The sequence below is a fragment of the Cydia amplana genome, chromosome Z, assembly GCF_948474715.1.
Source record: "Cydia amplana chromosome Z, ilCydAmpl1.1, whole genome shotgun sequence".
Lineage (NCBI taxonomy): Eukaryota > Metazoa > Arthropoda > Insecta > Lepidoptera > Tortricidae > Cydia > Cydia amplana.
Window position 1 is genome coordinate 6126812 of NC_086096.1, and position 18869 is coordinate 6145680.

The 18869-nt window shown below is 40.0% G+C and overlaps 1 protein-coding gene across 1 annotated transcript; it reads right to left on the reverse strand.

Annotated features, from left to right (window-relative positions):
• Positions 1–5965: 5965 nt before the first annotated feature.
• Positions 5966–18665, reverse strand: LOC134660951 (locomotion-related protein Hikaru genki-like). Its single transcript, XM_063516839.1, has 10 exons — positions 18550–18665; positions 18070–18161; positions 17751–17853; positions 17095–17183; positions 16441–16600; positions 15443–15616; positions 13820–13954; positions 12171–12314; positions 11402–11611; positions 5966–6245 (listed from the first exon to the last, which is right to left on the reverse strand). Exons 1-10 carry the CDS (start codon positions 18632–18634, stop codon positions 5983–5985), a joined length of 1455 nt encoding a protein of 484 aa, XP_063372909.1. The 5' UTR covers positions 18635–18665; the 3' UTR covers positions 5966–5982.
• Between the last annotated feature and the right edge of the window lie 204 nt (positions 18666–18869).

Consider the following 18869-nt stretch of genomic DNA (forward strand, 5'->3'; position numbering starts at 1 on the left):
TTTTGTTCTTATGCCTTAATTCTTAGGTTTTGTATTTTTATATGATTCTACGTTTGTATTTTTCTAGATGTGGCCTAAGTAGGTACAGCCATCAGCAACTCAGCATCAGTGTGTGACGGAAATATAATCGACAATCGTATTACACACCTAAGTTGTTACAATAAAAATATGGATGTCATGTGGCCATTTGTGGCCCGTCACTATCTATTTGATGCTGACTGTACGACATTAACATTTGAAATACCTTGAACTCCTTGGGAACACGCCAAGTTTCTGAATTCCACATTCGCCTAAAACTTAATTCCCGCCTGCTTTTGTTTTATTGAACGTCAGTAAGTGCAGGCCTCTTCGATCAACACGGAAGGGATGCGGCATTCGCACTATTTCCCCTCTGCCTAGGTACAAGATCAACTTATCTAGCGCGGGTAATAAAACTAGTTGCATTCGGATTTTTAACTAGACCGAGTCCAGTCCAGACGCGCGAGTGAACACAGCAGCAGAAAAAATGCCTATTTGCTCGGTTTTTTGTTGTAAAAAGAGGTCGGGGACATCAAATTTACAAAAAGAAGGTGTTACATTTCACATGTAATATTTTTTTTTACATGTCATACGTTTAATTACATTTAAACACAATTATTATATTTTAGTCTCATGTAATTGCTGAATTTATCGATTTTGCTCGCTCAGTACAAATTGCGGATCGGTCGAGCGACAAATCCGACTTCTCATCTCTCAGAATACAATAAAATTCTTCGACGTAAATGTGTTAGTGTGCGTGTTGTCACACTTGTGACTCGTCCGTACACAAAAAGAGATCGAGGTTTGCAAGATTTGTCTTTGACGTGTGTCATTTTCTATGTATTTGTGTCGTCATTACAGATTGGATTTTGTATGTAAGTGTGTGAGAAGTGCGACTGTGTGCACGTTCCCCCCCGCGAAAAATGGCAGAATGATTTGAATGTCAAGATATCGCTTGGGCCTATCCCTTCCGACGTGTCGGAAGCCCGTGTTGATCGAAGGCAGGCCTGGATCTAAGGTAGAGCGAGTGGAGCGGCCGCTCTAGGCGCCGTATGGCAAGGGGAGCCAAAATAGCAAATGAGAAAAAAAAGTTTTAAAAGACGCGAGTGTGGCGGGGGCCCAAAATACGCTTGAAAACTTCAACGAAGGGCGCCATAACCCGATTTCGCGCTACCCTGATCAAGGGCTCGGGCCGGCACTGAGTAAGCGGGTATGGTTTTTAACGCCCGACGCAAAAAGAGGGGTGTTTGACGCCAATGTCTGTGGCATCGTAGCTCTCCATCGGATGGGCCGATTTCGATGCGGTTTTTTAACGTGAAAGCGAGTTGCCCTGCGGTGGTTCTTAGATATGTTTCACAGAAATCTATCCAGCAGTTTGAAGAGTACGTAAACGCATCCGCTCTTTTCCAAAATGATGCAAGGCATTTTATGGCATAAAATAGATTTTGTTGGCATATATCTAACATTATTATCCGACTGGCGAATAGAGGTTACGTGACACTGTGTACCTATAGAAAACGTTTTTAGTTTGTGCTCGTTCTTCGTAATTTCGTATCAATGTCATAGTTACATAACTATTAAGACTTACAATTATAATATTACCCAAAGGCGTCATCTCTATGTTATTAAATTATAATTAGGCCATAGTTGTCATTGTTGATCAAATGGCCCATCTAGAATAATATTGTCGGTCTACATACTTATGTTTAGAATTTGTATGTGCACTATTATGTTACTTTACTAGACAGCTATGTATACATATTCCTTAACTTATTTTTCTAGATATACCTATTTAAAGTTAAGTACTTTTTATATAGAAGTAACTCGAACTATGTTGTGGTTAGATTATTTAAATACTGCAGCTTTTATTAATATGTCAATCCATTACATAAGCGGCATGTTTACTACAATGGTCTACTTTTGATTTTGCCCCTTTTGTAATTACCTACATTTACTCTAGGATTAAGAATATTAAATTAGTGCAAAAATTGTGTCAAAAAACATCTCTCCATATAACCAAAACGTTATCTCGTTACTAGATCTTGATATATTATAATATTAATATAATTAAAATATGATACATATATGCAAAACTACCGTATGCATATTATGTGTATGATCATAATTCATAAATATAGTATATAATTGTTATCTTTCGCCATATATAAGCCATGGTATAAGCATCAAGAAAACAATGTAAGGTGGTCAAACTGCTTATCGGACGATTACAGGTTGCAGTGCGGGGTGAGGCAGGGGGGGCTATCCTCACCGTTGCTCTTTAACTTGTATGTAAACGAACTGATCGTTGAGCTTAGCAAGCAGCACGTTGGTTGTCACATAGATGATGTATGTGTAAACAATTTATCTTACGCAGACGATATGGTGTTGTTGAGCGCATCGGTTTCTGGCCTTAGGACACTGCTGCAGACATGTGAAAAATATGTATACGAACATGGCCTAATTTATAACTCTGCTAAGAGTGAAGTTATGGTGTTCAAGGCAGGGCCCAGAGGCCCACAATACGTTCCCTCTCTTGTTCTTAATGGAGTACCTCTTAGCAGGGTTCAACAGTTTAAGTACCTCGGCCATGTGTTAACCGAGGACCTAAAAGATAACGCGGATATGGAGCGGAAGCGTAGGTCGTTGGCGGCACGAGCGAACATGATCGCCCACAGATTTGCACGTTGTTCAACTTTAGTGAAAATAACCCTTTTTAAGGCGTACTGTACTTCATTCTACACGAGCATTCTGTGGGCTCATTTCACTCAAAAGTCGTTTAACTCCCTACGCGTTCAATATAATAACGCGTTCAGGGTGATGTTGCGGCTGCCGCGCCACTAGTGCGTCGAGCATGTTCGCAGAAGCCCGCACCGATTGCTTCTACGCCACGCAAGCGGTGCGCGGCGATGCTCAGCAGAGTGCGCGCCAGCCGCAACAGCGTCCTAGCCATGTTCGCAGACCGGCTAGATTGCCCCTATATGAGTCACTGTGTAAGTGTTCACGTACGGGCTATTAATTTAATGTAATTTTTATTTTTATTTAATTTATAACTCATTTTAATTTAAGTTTTATTGTTATGTCTATTTTAATCTTATGTTAATATAATTTGTATTGTGTGGACCATTGTTGTCTGTAAATAAATAAATGATTATGATTATATTAATTAATATTATTAGACTGCAACAGCGCCATGAATACAGATTACCTTGTGGAAATGTCTTCTACAAATTGACCAGTTTTCATTGTACTTTAGTGTAGTCTTATTTCATCTGTTGTAGAAATAATAAAAGATAACCTTTGTGAAGTATGACTGGGAGCTTAATATTTTCACTATTGGTATTTTGCCTGTCATTTTGTGGCATTTTTTATGTAGAACAGGGGCCAATTTATCGAACGGTATTAGTTTAATATTATTAGTTCACGAACCTGTCAAATCGTATGGGTGACCATGACAACACTTTTTAATAATATCAGACTAATACCGTCCGAGAAATGGGCCCCTGATATATTTATTACTGTAAGGATTTGTCTTAAGTTGTACCATAGAGAAATATAGTAAGACAAGAGTGCTCACTCCATACATCAGTTCAGACTATTAATTTCAGTGTCTACATCTAGCATCGAGTAGCGGAACTATCAGTACTGCTACTTGACAATAGATGTAGCAGTACTGATAGTTCCGCTACTCGATGCTAGATGCTAATAGTCTTTTTGGTACTAAAACTGATGTATGGAGTGAGCACTCTATGTATTTTTTTCTCTATGGTTGAACTACTTGTCTGACGGCTATGTTTTCATATAAATTTACTTTTTTGTGGGTAACTTTTAAGAGGTATGTAGGCACTATTTTAGCTGTAGCCTGTAGACGACTTTACATTATTACCCACATTACATTAAAGTCAATATTTACATTATGGTTGTATCATTTTGTCTCTACATTATTTTAATAAGGAATATCTTGTATCGTTACATTTCCTGTTACTATTAAAATGATCTCATTCCTCATCTACCTAAATGACTTAGCAGATATATGCCTGCATGGTTTCTAATAACTATTACTACTATATACTTATATAACAAAATGTCAAAATTGTACCCAAGGATTGGATGTGCGTTTTCAATTAAATTGGTGCCTTTACTCGATAATAAATATTGCTGCCTCTACATCAATATGTTTTTATTTACTTACCATTCCCTTCACCTTCAGTTCTAGCATTCACGTGGAATTTTTGCCTTGAAACCAGAATTGAGCTCCGTAGTATCTGTGGGATTGGGAGAACCAAATAAGTTTTATTATAATTTAGTAGATTGTAACTGCGATAATCTTTAGTAGGTACTCTGCCATAAGAGGGCACCGTCAGTCTCACCAACGGGTAAGCTCGGCTATGTTTGGCCATGTTCGGCTTCTGGGCCACTTGCACCATCAGATTAAATTGTACTGGTAACACAGGGTTAAATTGTAGTGATAACTCCGGGGTTAACCGGTTAAACCCAGGTTAGTGGCTAGCTCTGGATAGCGCAAGTGGCCCTAATGGGCATATGGATGTCAACAATTACAAAAACTTCAACACTATCCAGGAAGTGACGGGCCTATGCTTTATTTTAATGATAGGTACGCAAATAACACAGGCCTGTTATAGCAACTTTCAAAAAAAGGAAGAGATTCTCAATTTGTAGGAATATTTTATGTAGGTTGGGAAGATGTTATTCTAACTAAAGTCAAACGGGAGTCAGGAGATATATATCTAAAACAGTCTCAACTTCATAACACAATTTTAATAAATAAATCATAACATGACCAACAACTACAACTAATATAATCAACAGCACTTAACCAGGAATACATCTTTGGCTTATTTGACTATGATCTACTATTCGAGAGTAGAGATACAACAGTGCTAAAGTAAAATGAACTACACTACCGTGAAATATGGGTTAATCTAAATATTTACCATTTTACTTTATTAACTTTTATTACTCCTTTATCAATAAATTTAATTTCAATGAGGCATGACTTTTTTATTGCTTTGATCCACCCTCATAATTGTAAACTTAATTTTACTTTATTACTTTTTTATTAGTGTTAACCGCGCCATAAATGGGACATAGTAAAATGAGAGAATTACAATGTCCACTATCCACAGATCTAAACACACACACTTTACACGTGAGTTTACATACATTATCTCTGCCGCTGATCCTGTTCACATTACACACTGAATTACAAATTACAAACCCCTACATTACAACATACCCCCTCAAGCCCTCATATCAACAAGTCTAAGATACCCCCTTACTGAGCTAAATACACTATTTTTTTTTACTTTAGCACTAATGCATACCTATAACTAAGGTAGGCGCTCGGTAATCCGGCACTCGATATTGTCCCCCTTATTGTATAGAAAATAAATTGTTTATATGAAATGCAACCGCCCTGTAATCCTGCGTTCTGCTGTGTGCCGGATTATACCAGGGCTGCCAGTACATACTTTTTGATTATACGATCCAGTGCCTGCAATTATACGAAATTCGAATGCATTATACGAGAACACAATTAAAAAAAAACGATTAATATTAAATCGATATTTTAAAAATTGGGGTCTTACCGCGAAGACCGAAATTTGCAAATTGTGGGGGTCTTACTCTTTTACTCCAATGAAGGCGTCTTGTAATCTTCGATTTTTGCAATTATAGCCCTGACGTTGACGTACGGTTCCATTAAATTGTATAACAGTATCACCTCACTGTTTTTTGAAGTATTGTCAGTAGTTTGACATCGGTGTTTTTTTTCGTATACAATTATACCGATTGACCACCTATACGTGATGTATACGAAAAAAATTCCATTATACGAATTTCGTATCCAATTCTACGATCTGGCAGCCCTGGATTATACCCTAGTTACCGGATTGGCGAGCGCTGGAACCCCGAGCGCCTTCAGTACATAACTGCACACAACATATCTTACTCCTCGACATGCACAAGCGTAGTGTTCTCAATATAAATAGTATCCGCCTTCCTAATCTCCGAGGGATGCAGACAGAACGGCGGCGGGTGCGACCAGAAGCCGTTCTCCGTACAGACTATGGAGGACTCCCCGACCATTTGGTACTCGGCCTCGCATGAGTATATGACGAGATCGCCGACTGGGTATTTCCCGTGTTTCGCGGAGGACTGTGTGAGCAGACGACCGTTCGCTGGAACTAACGGGTCCGGGCAGTATATAGCTGAAACAAAAAAGGTTATTATAGCAATTTTTTTTTTAATAAATAAATATTATAGGACATTATTACACAAATTGACTAAGTCCCACGGTAAGCTCAAGAAAGCTTGTGTTGTGGGTACTCAGACAACGATATATATAATATACAAATACTTAAATACATAGAAAACAACCATGACTCAGGAACAAATATCTGTGCTCATCACACAAATAAATGCCCTTACTGGGATTCGAACCCAGGACCGCGGCTTCACAGGCAGGATCACTACCCACTAGGCCAGACCGGTCGTCAAATTGCAATCAGACTAATGGGCCTCAGTAGTCCGCCCAGGCCCTAAATGTAGACGCGATATTATGTAGTACAGTAGTAGACATAGATACTATACTATCCGCAAAACTATCTGGCCGGTCAGGTCATAAATCATCGGAATAGTGCTTACTCTTTCACACCTGCACGGCTTATGGAGCGGGCCGAGCAGCAATAGGGCAGGTAGCGTTACGCATAAAATGGAATGTCGATAAAGTAATGAAACAAAGAATATAAATTACGTGGTGTTTTATATAACAGTATTGTATAGTTACTATCGAAATATAAATAGGTATATTGAACTATTGACATAAAGTATTACAATAAAATAATAAGGAGGTATATTGAAATTATAGGAACAGTTTAGCTACGTCAGCTCATATTCAAGTGACTAGCCAAAAGCTTAGGTATAGCTTTAAGGAACTCGGGACGCCAGTCCCGCTCGAACCTTTGTACGATCAACTTGATTGTTTTAATATACGGAGTTAATAATTCTTAAGAAAGTGATTATCATTCCATACCAAATAGGTCACCCAGCTATTATATATAGAAGCAGAACGATACTTCTAAAAACTATTGACATAAAGTATTACAATAAAATAATAAGGAGGTATAAATTACGTGGTGTTTTATGTAACAGTATTGTATAGTTACTATCGAAATATAAATAGGTATATTGAACTATTGACATAAAGTATTACAATAAAATAGTGCTGGGGGGCGGACGCGAAAAACATGGTGCGCGACATAGGCCGTCGACTTAGGCAGAAGGGGGAGGACCCCCGCTCCGAGGCGTTTCTGGTGCAAAGGCTATCCATAGCCATCCAGCGCGGCAATGCCGCGAGTGTTATGGGCACTTTTGCACCGGAAGCATCTAGGAGCGGCAGCAATGTTTAGTTAGTAGTTAGTTTGTAAGTATGACCGTATGTATGTCTTTTTAATTGTATTTTAACCTGTCTTTTACTGCAATAAATGATTTATTTAAAAAAAAAAAAAAAAAAAATAATAAGGAGGTATAACAAAATAAATAACTAAACAAGGAAAATACTAGCTATTCTTCTTCGTCTTCAGTGTCAATATCGTCTTGTAGGTTATTGACAAGACGGTTGGTGTTAATAAAAAGTGCTTCGTTCTGGAGATTTTCAGCGTGGCGAACACATTTGACCCAGTCGTCGATTGTAACATGATCGATCGCTTCATTTAACAATTTCTCAACATCTGCCATTTTAAACGTGGTATTTTTCGTCGCAACTTCTCCTTTAACTTGAGCCCATATCAACTCTATCGGGTTATACTGACAGTGATAAGGTGGAAGCCGAATTACTTCGTGACCGTGTTCATTTGCAAGTTGGTCCACTGCGTATAATTACTAATGCATTTCTCATTATCTACTTACCTAATCACTAGGTAATTATTTAAGAAATATCTTAAACATTTAGTATTATTCATTAGATAACTTTAAAAACAATATCAATAATGATATAACTGAGATATGAACATCACGTTAATATTAAGATTCGGAATGCATTCTATCGTCTCAAGACCTTATACAGCTGTAGGAAATATTTATCCGAAAAAGTAAGAGAAATTCTTGTGGAAGCTCTAGTACTACCACCATTTCATTACACAGACATTGTTTATGGTCCAAGGTTATTAGCGGTAACAAAAAAGTCCATACAACGAGTCCAGAATGCTTGTACACGTTTTTGTTACGATATCCCTAAAAGAGCACATATCTTAATGCACACACCCTATCTTAATGCCAAAAACACCCTAAATATGGAAAATAGAAGAAACCTGCATTTATCCTTTACACTACGTAAAATTATAGAATTTGAGAAGCCACCTTATCTTTATGAAAAACTTAAGTGGGTAAACGATGGAAACAAGTCAGTGAGAAGTCATAGAAAACATTCCTTGCTTATCCCTAAATATAGGACCAAGTTATTTAGGGGAGGTTTCAAAATACGCAGCAACTAAAATTTGGAACGATCTCCCACCACCACTAAGGACTCCTATGCCGTTGCTAAAATTCAAGAAGCTGGTTAAAGAACATTTAATTGCATTACAGAAAGGAGATCCCCCTAACTAACTAACTTACTATTTACTACTTAATATAAATATAACTAATAAAACATATATATAATATATACATAGTACATATTTGGTTCATTAATCAGTCTAAGTCACTCATATACACACACGCAACACACACACACACACACACACAAACACACACAAACAGCCGCGCCGTTCGCATATATTATTACAATGACCAGTGTAGGTACTGGGTGTTGTGCATCCTGTATGTAAAGACCGACCTGTCATAAAGGGCCCTGCCTGAAAATCAGCGCTGGGTATACGAGGGGCGTTCAAAATATTCTCGGTATTGATATCTTACAACCTCTTCTAAAATTTCTTTCGTTACTGGCCGCTAAGGTTTATTCATTGACATTAAAAAAAAGTATAATTCGAACCGAGATGTTCTTTTGTTTTTCTGCAATTGCTGAACAAACATGAACATCATGTGGGAATTGACAATGTTAACTAAATTAGAACATCGATGCGTGATAAAATTCTTGACAAAACAGGGTAAAAATCAAAAAACCATAAAAGAGGAAATGGATTGTGTTTACCGTGAGTCTGCTCCTTCTTTATCTACCATTCAAAAGTGGTCAAGCGAGTTTAAACGTGGAAGGGAGAGTGTTGAAGACGACCCTAGACCTGGCCGGCCTGTAGTAGCTACTTCACAAGAAAATATTGATAAAGTGGAAAAACTTATATTGGAAGATGGTCGAGTGAAGGTAAAATCTATAGCACAAGTAACCAATCTCTCTATTGGTACCGTACATGATATTATCCATGACCATCTTAATATGTCAAAAGTAAGTGCAAGATGGGTTCCGCGAATGCTGACTCGGCTTCAAAAAGACATGCGTGTAGCTTGTTGTTCCGATTTTATTGACCTGTGCGGTGAAAATCCTGATGAGGTGCTGCAAAGAATAGTTACTGGAGATGAAACCTGGGTTCATCATTATGACCCAGAGAGTAAACAAGAGTCCATGCAGTGGCACATTAAGGGTTCAGCTCATCCCAAGAAGTTCAAGGTCATCCCTTCAGCTGGCAAGGTCATGGCCACGATATTTTGGGATTGTGAAGGAGTATTACTCATCGATTATAAAGAAAAAGGTGTAAATATCACAGGACAGTACTACGCTAACATTCTACGTCAATTAAAGGATGCAATCAAAGAAAAGAGGCGAGGAAAGTTAACCAAAGGTGTTATGCTTCTGCATGACAACGCCCCCGTCCATACTGCTCATATTGCCAAGGCAGCTATTGTTGAATGTGGGTTTGAAACTGTTACTCACCCACCGTATAGTCCGGACTTAGCCCCCAGCGACTTCTTTTTGTTCCCCAATCTTAAAAAGGATCTGCGTGGAAATAATTTTTCCGATGATGAAGCATTGAAGGCGGCAGTGGAGGAGCATTTTTACACCAAAGATAAAAAATATTTTTATGCAGGATTAAAAAAAATAATTGATCGATCTTTTAAGTGTATGAACATAGGGGGGGAGTATATTGAAAAATAAAAATATCAAACTTTTCGTACTTGTTTGTTTTCATTCTCATACCGAGAATATTTTGAACACCCCTCGTATATCTAGACATATATCTGGCAAAAGCTGAGATTGGTACCCATTGCCTATACCGTTATAAAATTTTTGTGCATGTTTTTGTATAATTGTGAAATGAAGATTGTTTTTCTCGTGTATTTTTTTTTTGTGGTACTTGTGGCAATATCACATTTTTTTTTTATAAGATTTCATTTGAAAATATAATAATTATATCGACGTTTACATTATAAGTTATCGACATGTTACATCCCTAACGGTAGCGGACGTTTATTGCCCTACCGGCCAGATAGTTTTGCGGATAGTACATATATCTATCAATACTGCACGGCCACAGTACGAGTTGTACTACTCTGTCTTACTCACCCGTGCAGCGCGGGGTGTCGCCGCTCCACAGGCCGTCCTGCTCGCACTCGAGCCCCGGGGGCCCCACCAGCCGGTACCCCCACGCACACTGGAACACGGCCCGGCCGCCGTACGACGAGTTGTACTACTCTGTCTTACTCACCCGTGCAGCGCGGGGTGTCGCCGCTCCACAGGCCGTCCTGCTCGCACTCGAGCCCCGGGGGCCCCACCAGCCGGTACCCCCACGCACACTGGAACACGGCCCGGCCGCCGTACGACGAGTTGTACTACTCTGTCTTACTCACCCGTGCAGCGCGGGGTGTCGCCGCTCCACAGGCCGTCCTGCTCGCACTCGAGCCCCGGGGGCCCCACCAGCCGGTACCCCCACGCACACTGGAACACGGCCCGGCCGCCGTACGACGAGTTGTACTACTCTGTCTTACTCACCCGTGCAGCGCGGGGTGTCGCCGCTCCACAGGCCGTCCTGCTCGCACTCGAGCCCCGGGGGCCCCACCAGCCGGTACCCCCACGCACACTGGAACACGGCCCGGCCGCCGTACGACGAGTTGTACTACTCTGTCTTACTCACCCGTGCAGCGCGGGGTGTCGCCGCTCCACAGGCCGTCCTGCTCGCACTCGAGCCCCGGGGGCCCCACCAGCCGGTACCCCCACGCACACTGGAACACGGCCCGGCCGCCGTACGACGAGTTGTACTACTCTGTCTTACTCACCCGTGCAGCGCGGGGTGTCGCCGCTCCACAGGCCGTCCTGCTCGCACTCGAGCCCCGGGGGCCCCACCAGCCGGTACCCCCACGCACACTGGAACACGGCCCGGCCGCCGTACGACGAGTTGTACTACTCTGTCTTACTCACCCGTGCAGCGCGGGGTGTCGCCGCTCCACAGGCCGTCCTGCTCGCACTCGAGCCCCGGGGGCCCCACCAGCCGGTACCCCCACGCACACTGGAACACGGCCCGGCCGCCGTACGACGAGTTGTACTCGACGACGCTCAGGTGAGGCCCGAGGGTGTTGAGCACAGGGCAGAAGGTTTCGACGCACGTCGGGGGCAGGGACGACCAATTCCCTGGAAGTTAAGAGGTTGTTTTAATTTGTAGTTGGGTTTTGTATCACGGAAAAGATAATAAAATTACCAAAACCTGTAATTTACGAAGCTACTGGCAGTTTGGAACCCAAAAGTAATTAAATATCTGACCAATCATTTCCGTGTGTAAACAAGGCAGCAACAAAAAAAACGGGTTGCTCTCCGGGAGTGCCGGCAGAAGTGAAAACTCAATGACTAGTGCAAAATGTCTGTATAATTGAGGTTAACGCCATCTAGCGTTATTTCGTCGCATTACTTGAAACCCCTAAGCACATCACTGTTAGTACTCGAGTTATATTAATACCAGTTAGAGGGAAACTCACTAGTTGGCATTTAAATCAATAAAGAAAAACTCAGTGACATTGTAACAGTTTTTCGATCAGGTCACGTGTCCGTCTTACGGTCACGTGATCTGTCGCGAGTTTAACATTTTTTCCCCACCTCAAAAAGTGCACAGCGCCGCTAAAGAAGTTTTCACTTCAAAAATAAAAAGATTTTTTTGATTGAATAAATATTGTTAAAAGCATAGGCGTGTTTATACCGTCTGCCCCACAGATAAGAGCAGCAGACCCGTTAAGGTGGAAGCCCGGCTGGCAGCTGAAATGCACCGAGTGCCCAAGTCTTGTTCCTTGAGCGAACTGCCGCACGCGCGCCGATGAGATCTTCAGCGGTGGGCATATGATGCCTGGAAAAAAATTAAGACGTGGTAAAAAAGTAGCCCCTATACTAATGCTAATGGCTTTTTCTACTCCAGCACTTAAATGTGTCAATTAAATGACTGACAGTGATATCTAAAGCAATGTCATTTGAATGCTTTGTCTATAGGCTCATAAGATGACTGCTAGCAGTCATCTTATGAGTATAATACAACTGCTTTATTTTTTTTAAAGATACAAGTTCCGATCATCTTGATTGAAAGAGGTATGTTTTCATTTACAATAATAACTCTTTTTTTTTTAAATAATAACTCAATTTTTTTTAAATAATAACTCTTTTTTTTAATAATAACTCTTTTTTTTTAATAATAACTTTTTTTTTTTTTTTTTGCTGCAGCTGTCATAGAAAAAGTAATGTATGCAACAGCTCATAATTGGTTCTTAAAATTCAAGGGTCGAAGTTACAAAACGAGACGTAGTCGAGTTTTGTAAAAAAAGACCCGAGAGAGACCTTATTATATCACTGTTGCATAAACTACTATTATGAATTCGCGAACGCCATTTAAAAAAATTGATTCGACAAAATATCCATATATATAAGGGTCTATCAACTATTTTTTGTTGTTATTCTGTCCCATCAGCGAGGAGACAATAATAGCATAGATCGTTAGAAGAACTGCTGTACCACTAACATGCTCAGTAGATGTCCCATTATGGAAAGGTCTTATAACTACCATAAAATGCAAGTTTGGTTCATTTAAATACGAAAAACCTAGAATTTTAAGAGTGACTCAGGAGACCGTAACCATAGCAACGTGTGACAAGAGAAAGTTGATTAACCCTAAGTAGGTAATTATAAGCCTGCTCACATAATTTTACGAGAATCGGTTTCGAAATGCAACCTGTAAAGAAGAACAGACTGAAACCGAACATACGAAAGCATGTTCCCCAACTGAAAGTAAGTATGAAAGTTTTTAAAATTGGCATCGGCACATGTCAAGAAAAAGTTGATTGACTCAAATAGATATCTGTTATTTTATTAGTAGTAGTAGTAGTAGTAGTAGTAGTAGTAAACACTTTATTGGACAAAACAAGTACATAACACAGAGATAATCCAGTAAATGTGTACAAAGGCGAACTTATCCCGTTAAGGGATCTCTTCCAGCTAACCTTTAAGTAACTGAGAGATACATTATGAAATGGTAGTCAAACTAAGATAAACTGTACATGACGGCGAGACTTAAAAGAAGTATCTAACCCTAGAAACATAACTAAATACGATGCGATGCATTAGGTGCAAAGGCATATACATGTATAAATATACGAAACAATTATATATCCATAAAAATATTAATACATACATTTAAATAAATATATATATATATATATATTTAAATACCTACAAATATATTAATATATATAACCGCACAATCCTACCTACGTGTCGTTCAATTGACATTAATATTATTGCCATAACCTCTTTAATTTTGCCTTCAGTGACTCAGTTATTCATTGAGTAATCGAGCAAACTCACTAACAACTTTAATCTGCACGGTGTTGGTGTGTCCGGCGGGCGACGCGCAGATGTACTGGTCGCTGTGGCGCGCCGACATCTTGGTCAGCGTGAGCCGGTAGTGCGTGTCCCGCTCGCCCTCGTCCTCCGACCAGCCTGCGGGACAAGAATAGAAGATAGTAGAGGACTAGAGGTCCATTCACATGTAGCGAATGCGAAGTTATAGTGTTTTGTTTTTCGAAATACTATAACCAGTGATCGGGGATTTCTATGCCACTTGGGGTGAATGACCTCAATCATTATGCTTGTTTAAGCAACAGATTGCGTCAGCGCATCGCGCTGATCCACTCAGATAAATCTAGGGCATAAGCCAGCAGAAACATATTGTCTTAGTTGCACTTTACACGGATATAATACAAATAAGATTTACAATTTGCATTTCTTTATATACACAACTTTACCTATAGCACACATATGTAAATCTTATTTGTATCATCCCCGCTGCCTTCGGGAGTCGCCAGGATGTCTAAGCAACAGATTGCGTCAGCGCATCGCGCTGATCCACTCAGATCAATCTAGGGCATAAGCCAGCAGAAACATATTGTCTTAGTTGCACTTTACACGGATGTGAACATTCATAGAACAGGTCATTATTTATAGAACAGTAATCGCCCTTATTATAATAATATTTTTTACGCGGAGCAGGCGGCAAGGTGTCAATAACTACGTATTTAATACATATAACTAAAGCTTTATGATATGGGTCAATAGGTACCAGGGGTTCGGAACATTCACATACGCTAACAATATCATTAGATAACACCAGGTCCAACAACTTACCATGTTGATTTAAAATCCCATTATATTGACATAAATTATGCATATTAATGTCGTCTATGAAAGTACACTCATCACCACTTGCGTAACTAGATGGAACCATTAAAGTACCGCTCGCCCTCCATAATATACTACTCATATTAAAATCACCAATTAATAAAAATTTATCGTTAAGATTATTTATAACGGCATAATTTAACTTATCTAAATAATACGTTAGTTGTTGCGAGAATGTGTTACCCTGGTTTTGTTTGCATAGATATAAAACACATAAGTGAACTGTGACCGACCTTTTATTGATATCCTTAAGTGACAATGTAACCCACAGGTCCTCAGCTGAAGAGTTATAAGCTGGTTGGGGGATTACCGCCAACTCCTTGCGAGTGGCGATAATCACACCGCCACCCCGGGTTTGTCCCGTCAAGGATAGATCCCGGTCCCGGCGCCAGACCACATAGCGATCGTCGAATAGTTCCGCGTCCCGTATCCCGTCCACAAGCCATGTTTCGGTCAATACCACTATATCATAAGCAGATCAGACCGCGACAGATCGTGGGAACGGTCACATCCGACGAGGCCTGTGCGCTGTCCGTCGCTGGCACCGTCGCGCCGCGCCGCGACGCGCCTTTGAAGTTACCGACTCCCGACGGATCGGACGGGTGACGACAGGCCTCGTCGGGTGCGACCGTTCCCACGATCTTAGGCCTGTAGAGGCGCGGTCAGAACTGTGAAAAAACGGGCCGTGGGAAGCCGGCTTTATGTTGTTACCGATTGTCACTGCGGGTTCATAGTACTATACACGCGCACCTTGTGTATGGTGGCCCAGCGCCTGCGTCCAGCTCCACTCGGGGTCTCCAAGCGCCCGTCTGGACACGCAGTCGAGCCGCAGCGAACTGTCCGGGAACACGTATAACTCGCCAGCCACGGACACCACCGCTGACCCGCTGACCACAGTGTGGACGATCGTTGGGGGCGCGTCACCTGTTCACAATCATTACACGATAAATTTAAACGTTACAACAGTCGTTCTCTTCAACAAATATAATACAGTTAGATCTTCAATCGATTTTTAGGGTTCCGTACCCAAAGGGTAAAAACGGGACCCTATTACTAAGACTCCGCTGTCCGTCCGTCCGTCTGTCACCAGGCTGTATCTCACGAACCGTGATAGCTAGACAGTTGAAATTTTCACAGATGATGTATTTCTGTTGCCGCTATAACAACAAATACTAAAAACAGAATAAAATAAAGATTTAAGTGGGGCTCCCATACAACAACGTGATTTTTGACCGAAGTTAAGCAACGTCGGGCGGGGTCAGTACTTGGATGGGTGACCGTTTTTTTGCTTGTTTTGCTCTATTTTTTGTTGATGGTGCGGAACCCCCTGTGCGCGAGTCCGACTCGCACTTGGCCGGTTTTTTATGTTAAGCACCTATTTGCAATACAATAACTTGAGTGAATGAAAATATGTAATTCTAATAAATGAATAAAATCAAGACATATAATGCATAATGCAACACGTATATTCTATACTTAAAAGAAGTTTCTGAAAGACAGGAAGTGTAGCGTGTCTCTCTCACACAACTGGGATAGTGGTCAGCGCTTGGACGTCATCCTTCATTCAATTTCATCTTCTTCTTATATACTTATAGTTTAAGTTAATTCAGGTCCGTTGCAACAAAAATATTAACTATAATCTATAACGTTCTCGGCACTGTATTGTCAATATTATATGTAACATTTTCCAATGCATCTTTTCTGTAATGACTGTTTGTGCCATAATAAAGAGAAAAAAAAAAACATACTTGTGAAGTTGGTGATAAGCGTTGTGGGCACGCACTCGGGGAAGCGCGGCGCCCAGTCGCCATTCTCGCAGCGCAGCACGCCATCCCCCTTCATTTTGTACAGCCCGAAGTTGCGGCATCGCGCTACTATGGTAGCACCGTGGGAGAAGTGTGTTTCTTTCTGTAGATACATGTTGTTGGCTACTTGAATGTGCAATCTTTTGAAAAAACTTTCCATGTGTAAAGTATCACATGTTTGGAAACATTCTGTCTGCAGAACAGTAAAAGCAAATCTTTGAGAAATAAATACATTTGGGTTCATCAACTTTTTCTTGTCACACGTTGCTGTAGTTACGGTGTCCTGAGTCACTCTTAAAACTCTAGGTTTTTCATATTTAAATGAACCAAACTTGCATTTTATGGTAGTTATAAGACCTTTCCATAATGGGACATCTACTGAGCATGTTAGTAGAACATGGTACAGCAGTTCTTCTAACAATCTATGCTACTATTGTCTCCTCGCTGATGGGACAGAATAACAACAAGAAATAGTTGATTGACCCATTTACTCTGTTCATTTTTTACTTTATTTTCAGGTCTCTTATTAGATCATGGTCATGGGTGATAAATTGATAATATAAAAATGATTTATTTTATAGTGAGCCCAAAAGTTACCTCAATGGTGGAGTTTCTAAAAGAAATGACCAGCAAGGGGTGGTCATTGCGGTAAACACATTCACGGAGAATTGGCTGAAACCGGCCATCTGTAAAAATTAGCATGTAGAATAAAGGCTATTAAGAATATGTTTGGTTTGTTGATTATATTTCATGATTCTATTCCGTTGAACTTTAATTATAACCTTTAGCTGTCCACAACTAAAGACTTTCTAAGACAAATGCGATTTTGATTTGACAGAATAAAGATATAAATTCCAGTGGAACAGAAGACGTTTTTATAGGTCTCTGGGTGTCTAGGGGATAAGTAACATTTTATTTGCACGCTATTTTATTTGGTAGTAAGTGCAATACTGATACCTAAAGCCCCGTCTCCATATCGCGCAGCAAGCTATCGAACATTGGCTCGCGCGGCAGCTGCGCGCAATGGATACCGGGCTGCCGCGCGAGCGAGTGAGTTGGCTCGCGAGCCAGCCCGGTATCCATTGCGCGCGGCTGCCGCGCGAGCCAATGTTCGATAGCTTGCCTCGCTATATGGAGACGGGGCTTAACAAAGTGGTACTGGCTCTAATTATAATGAACTTGTAGAATAAAAAATGAGACAAAGATAATTATAAATGTGAAATTGATTCATGCACTATAAGACAGTGTTCAACCTGGTGTGCTGGAGCAGAGAGGACCAACCCAGTTGCCATCAATGCACTTTATCTTGCAAATTAGTCTCTCATTCAGAGGACCTATCACACCTGGAAATTTAACCTAAAAAGTTTCAAAATGTAATTTGATATATTGTTAGTAAACATAATTCACTTGTTTTTGTAAACAATAATGTTAAGATGATGTAACATTTAATTTAAACTCAAAAACAATTTGTGATGCAGAATTGGTAATAGTAAGTAGGTACAACACAACTTTAGTTAATTTAGCAATTTTAACAAGTAGTAAAGTTAGCGAAACAGTGTGAATGGGTCATACCTCAGATATTTTGGAGAAGTCAGATCTGAATCTTGTTACATTTAGTTTGTCATCTTCACTTTTGACATCAGGCAGAGTACACTTAAAGTCATCTGCAAAATAATTGCAGAAACATACTTTAAATTATTAAATTCATAGAAAACCTGGCAGAGCAGACCAATTACATTATCTAAATTAATTTTCTGTAAAATAATATTATTCCATAGCTACATTATATTCCCTGTTTATTCTTTAAAAAAACCATTACTATGACCTAGAATATATACTCTGTTCAAACGATTATTTTCTGCACATCCTTATTTAACTGACGAGTATAAGTGCATCCATTCAGGGTCAAATATATTTATGAATTGCTCATAGTTATTTGTAGATTTTATTATACTGAGCATTTATAAATCAAGGACCAATAGGGTAACATACCTTATCATGCCCACACTTATGATAACATACAAAATGAAATATTGATTTGTTACTATTTACCTTCCGAGAATTCAATTTGTACATCTTCGCAATATATCGTTCCTCCGAAAAACAATATGACTAGTGCAATCATGGAAATAGACATGTTGTGATATTGGCTTTAACTTAAACTAACGAAGAGCATATCGCAATAATTATTTTGAAAATTAGTTTATTAACTATATAAAATTTGTTTGCAGCCCAACGATGTATTTTATATTTGACAGCTGAATTTTCTGACATTAATGACAGTAAGATGTAGTTATAATTCTACATGTGTCTCAAATAGCTTGGATGCATGTACCTATAGTTTGTCAAAGGACTGTCTCATTTCAAGCATA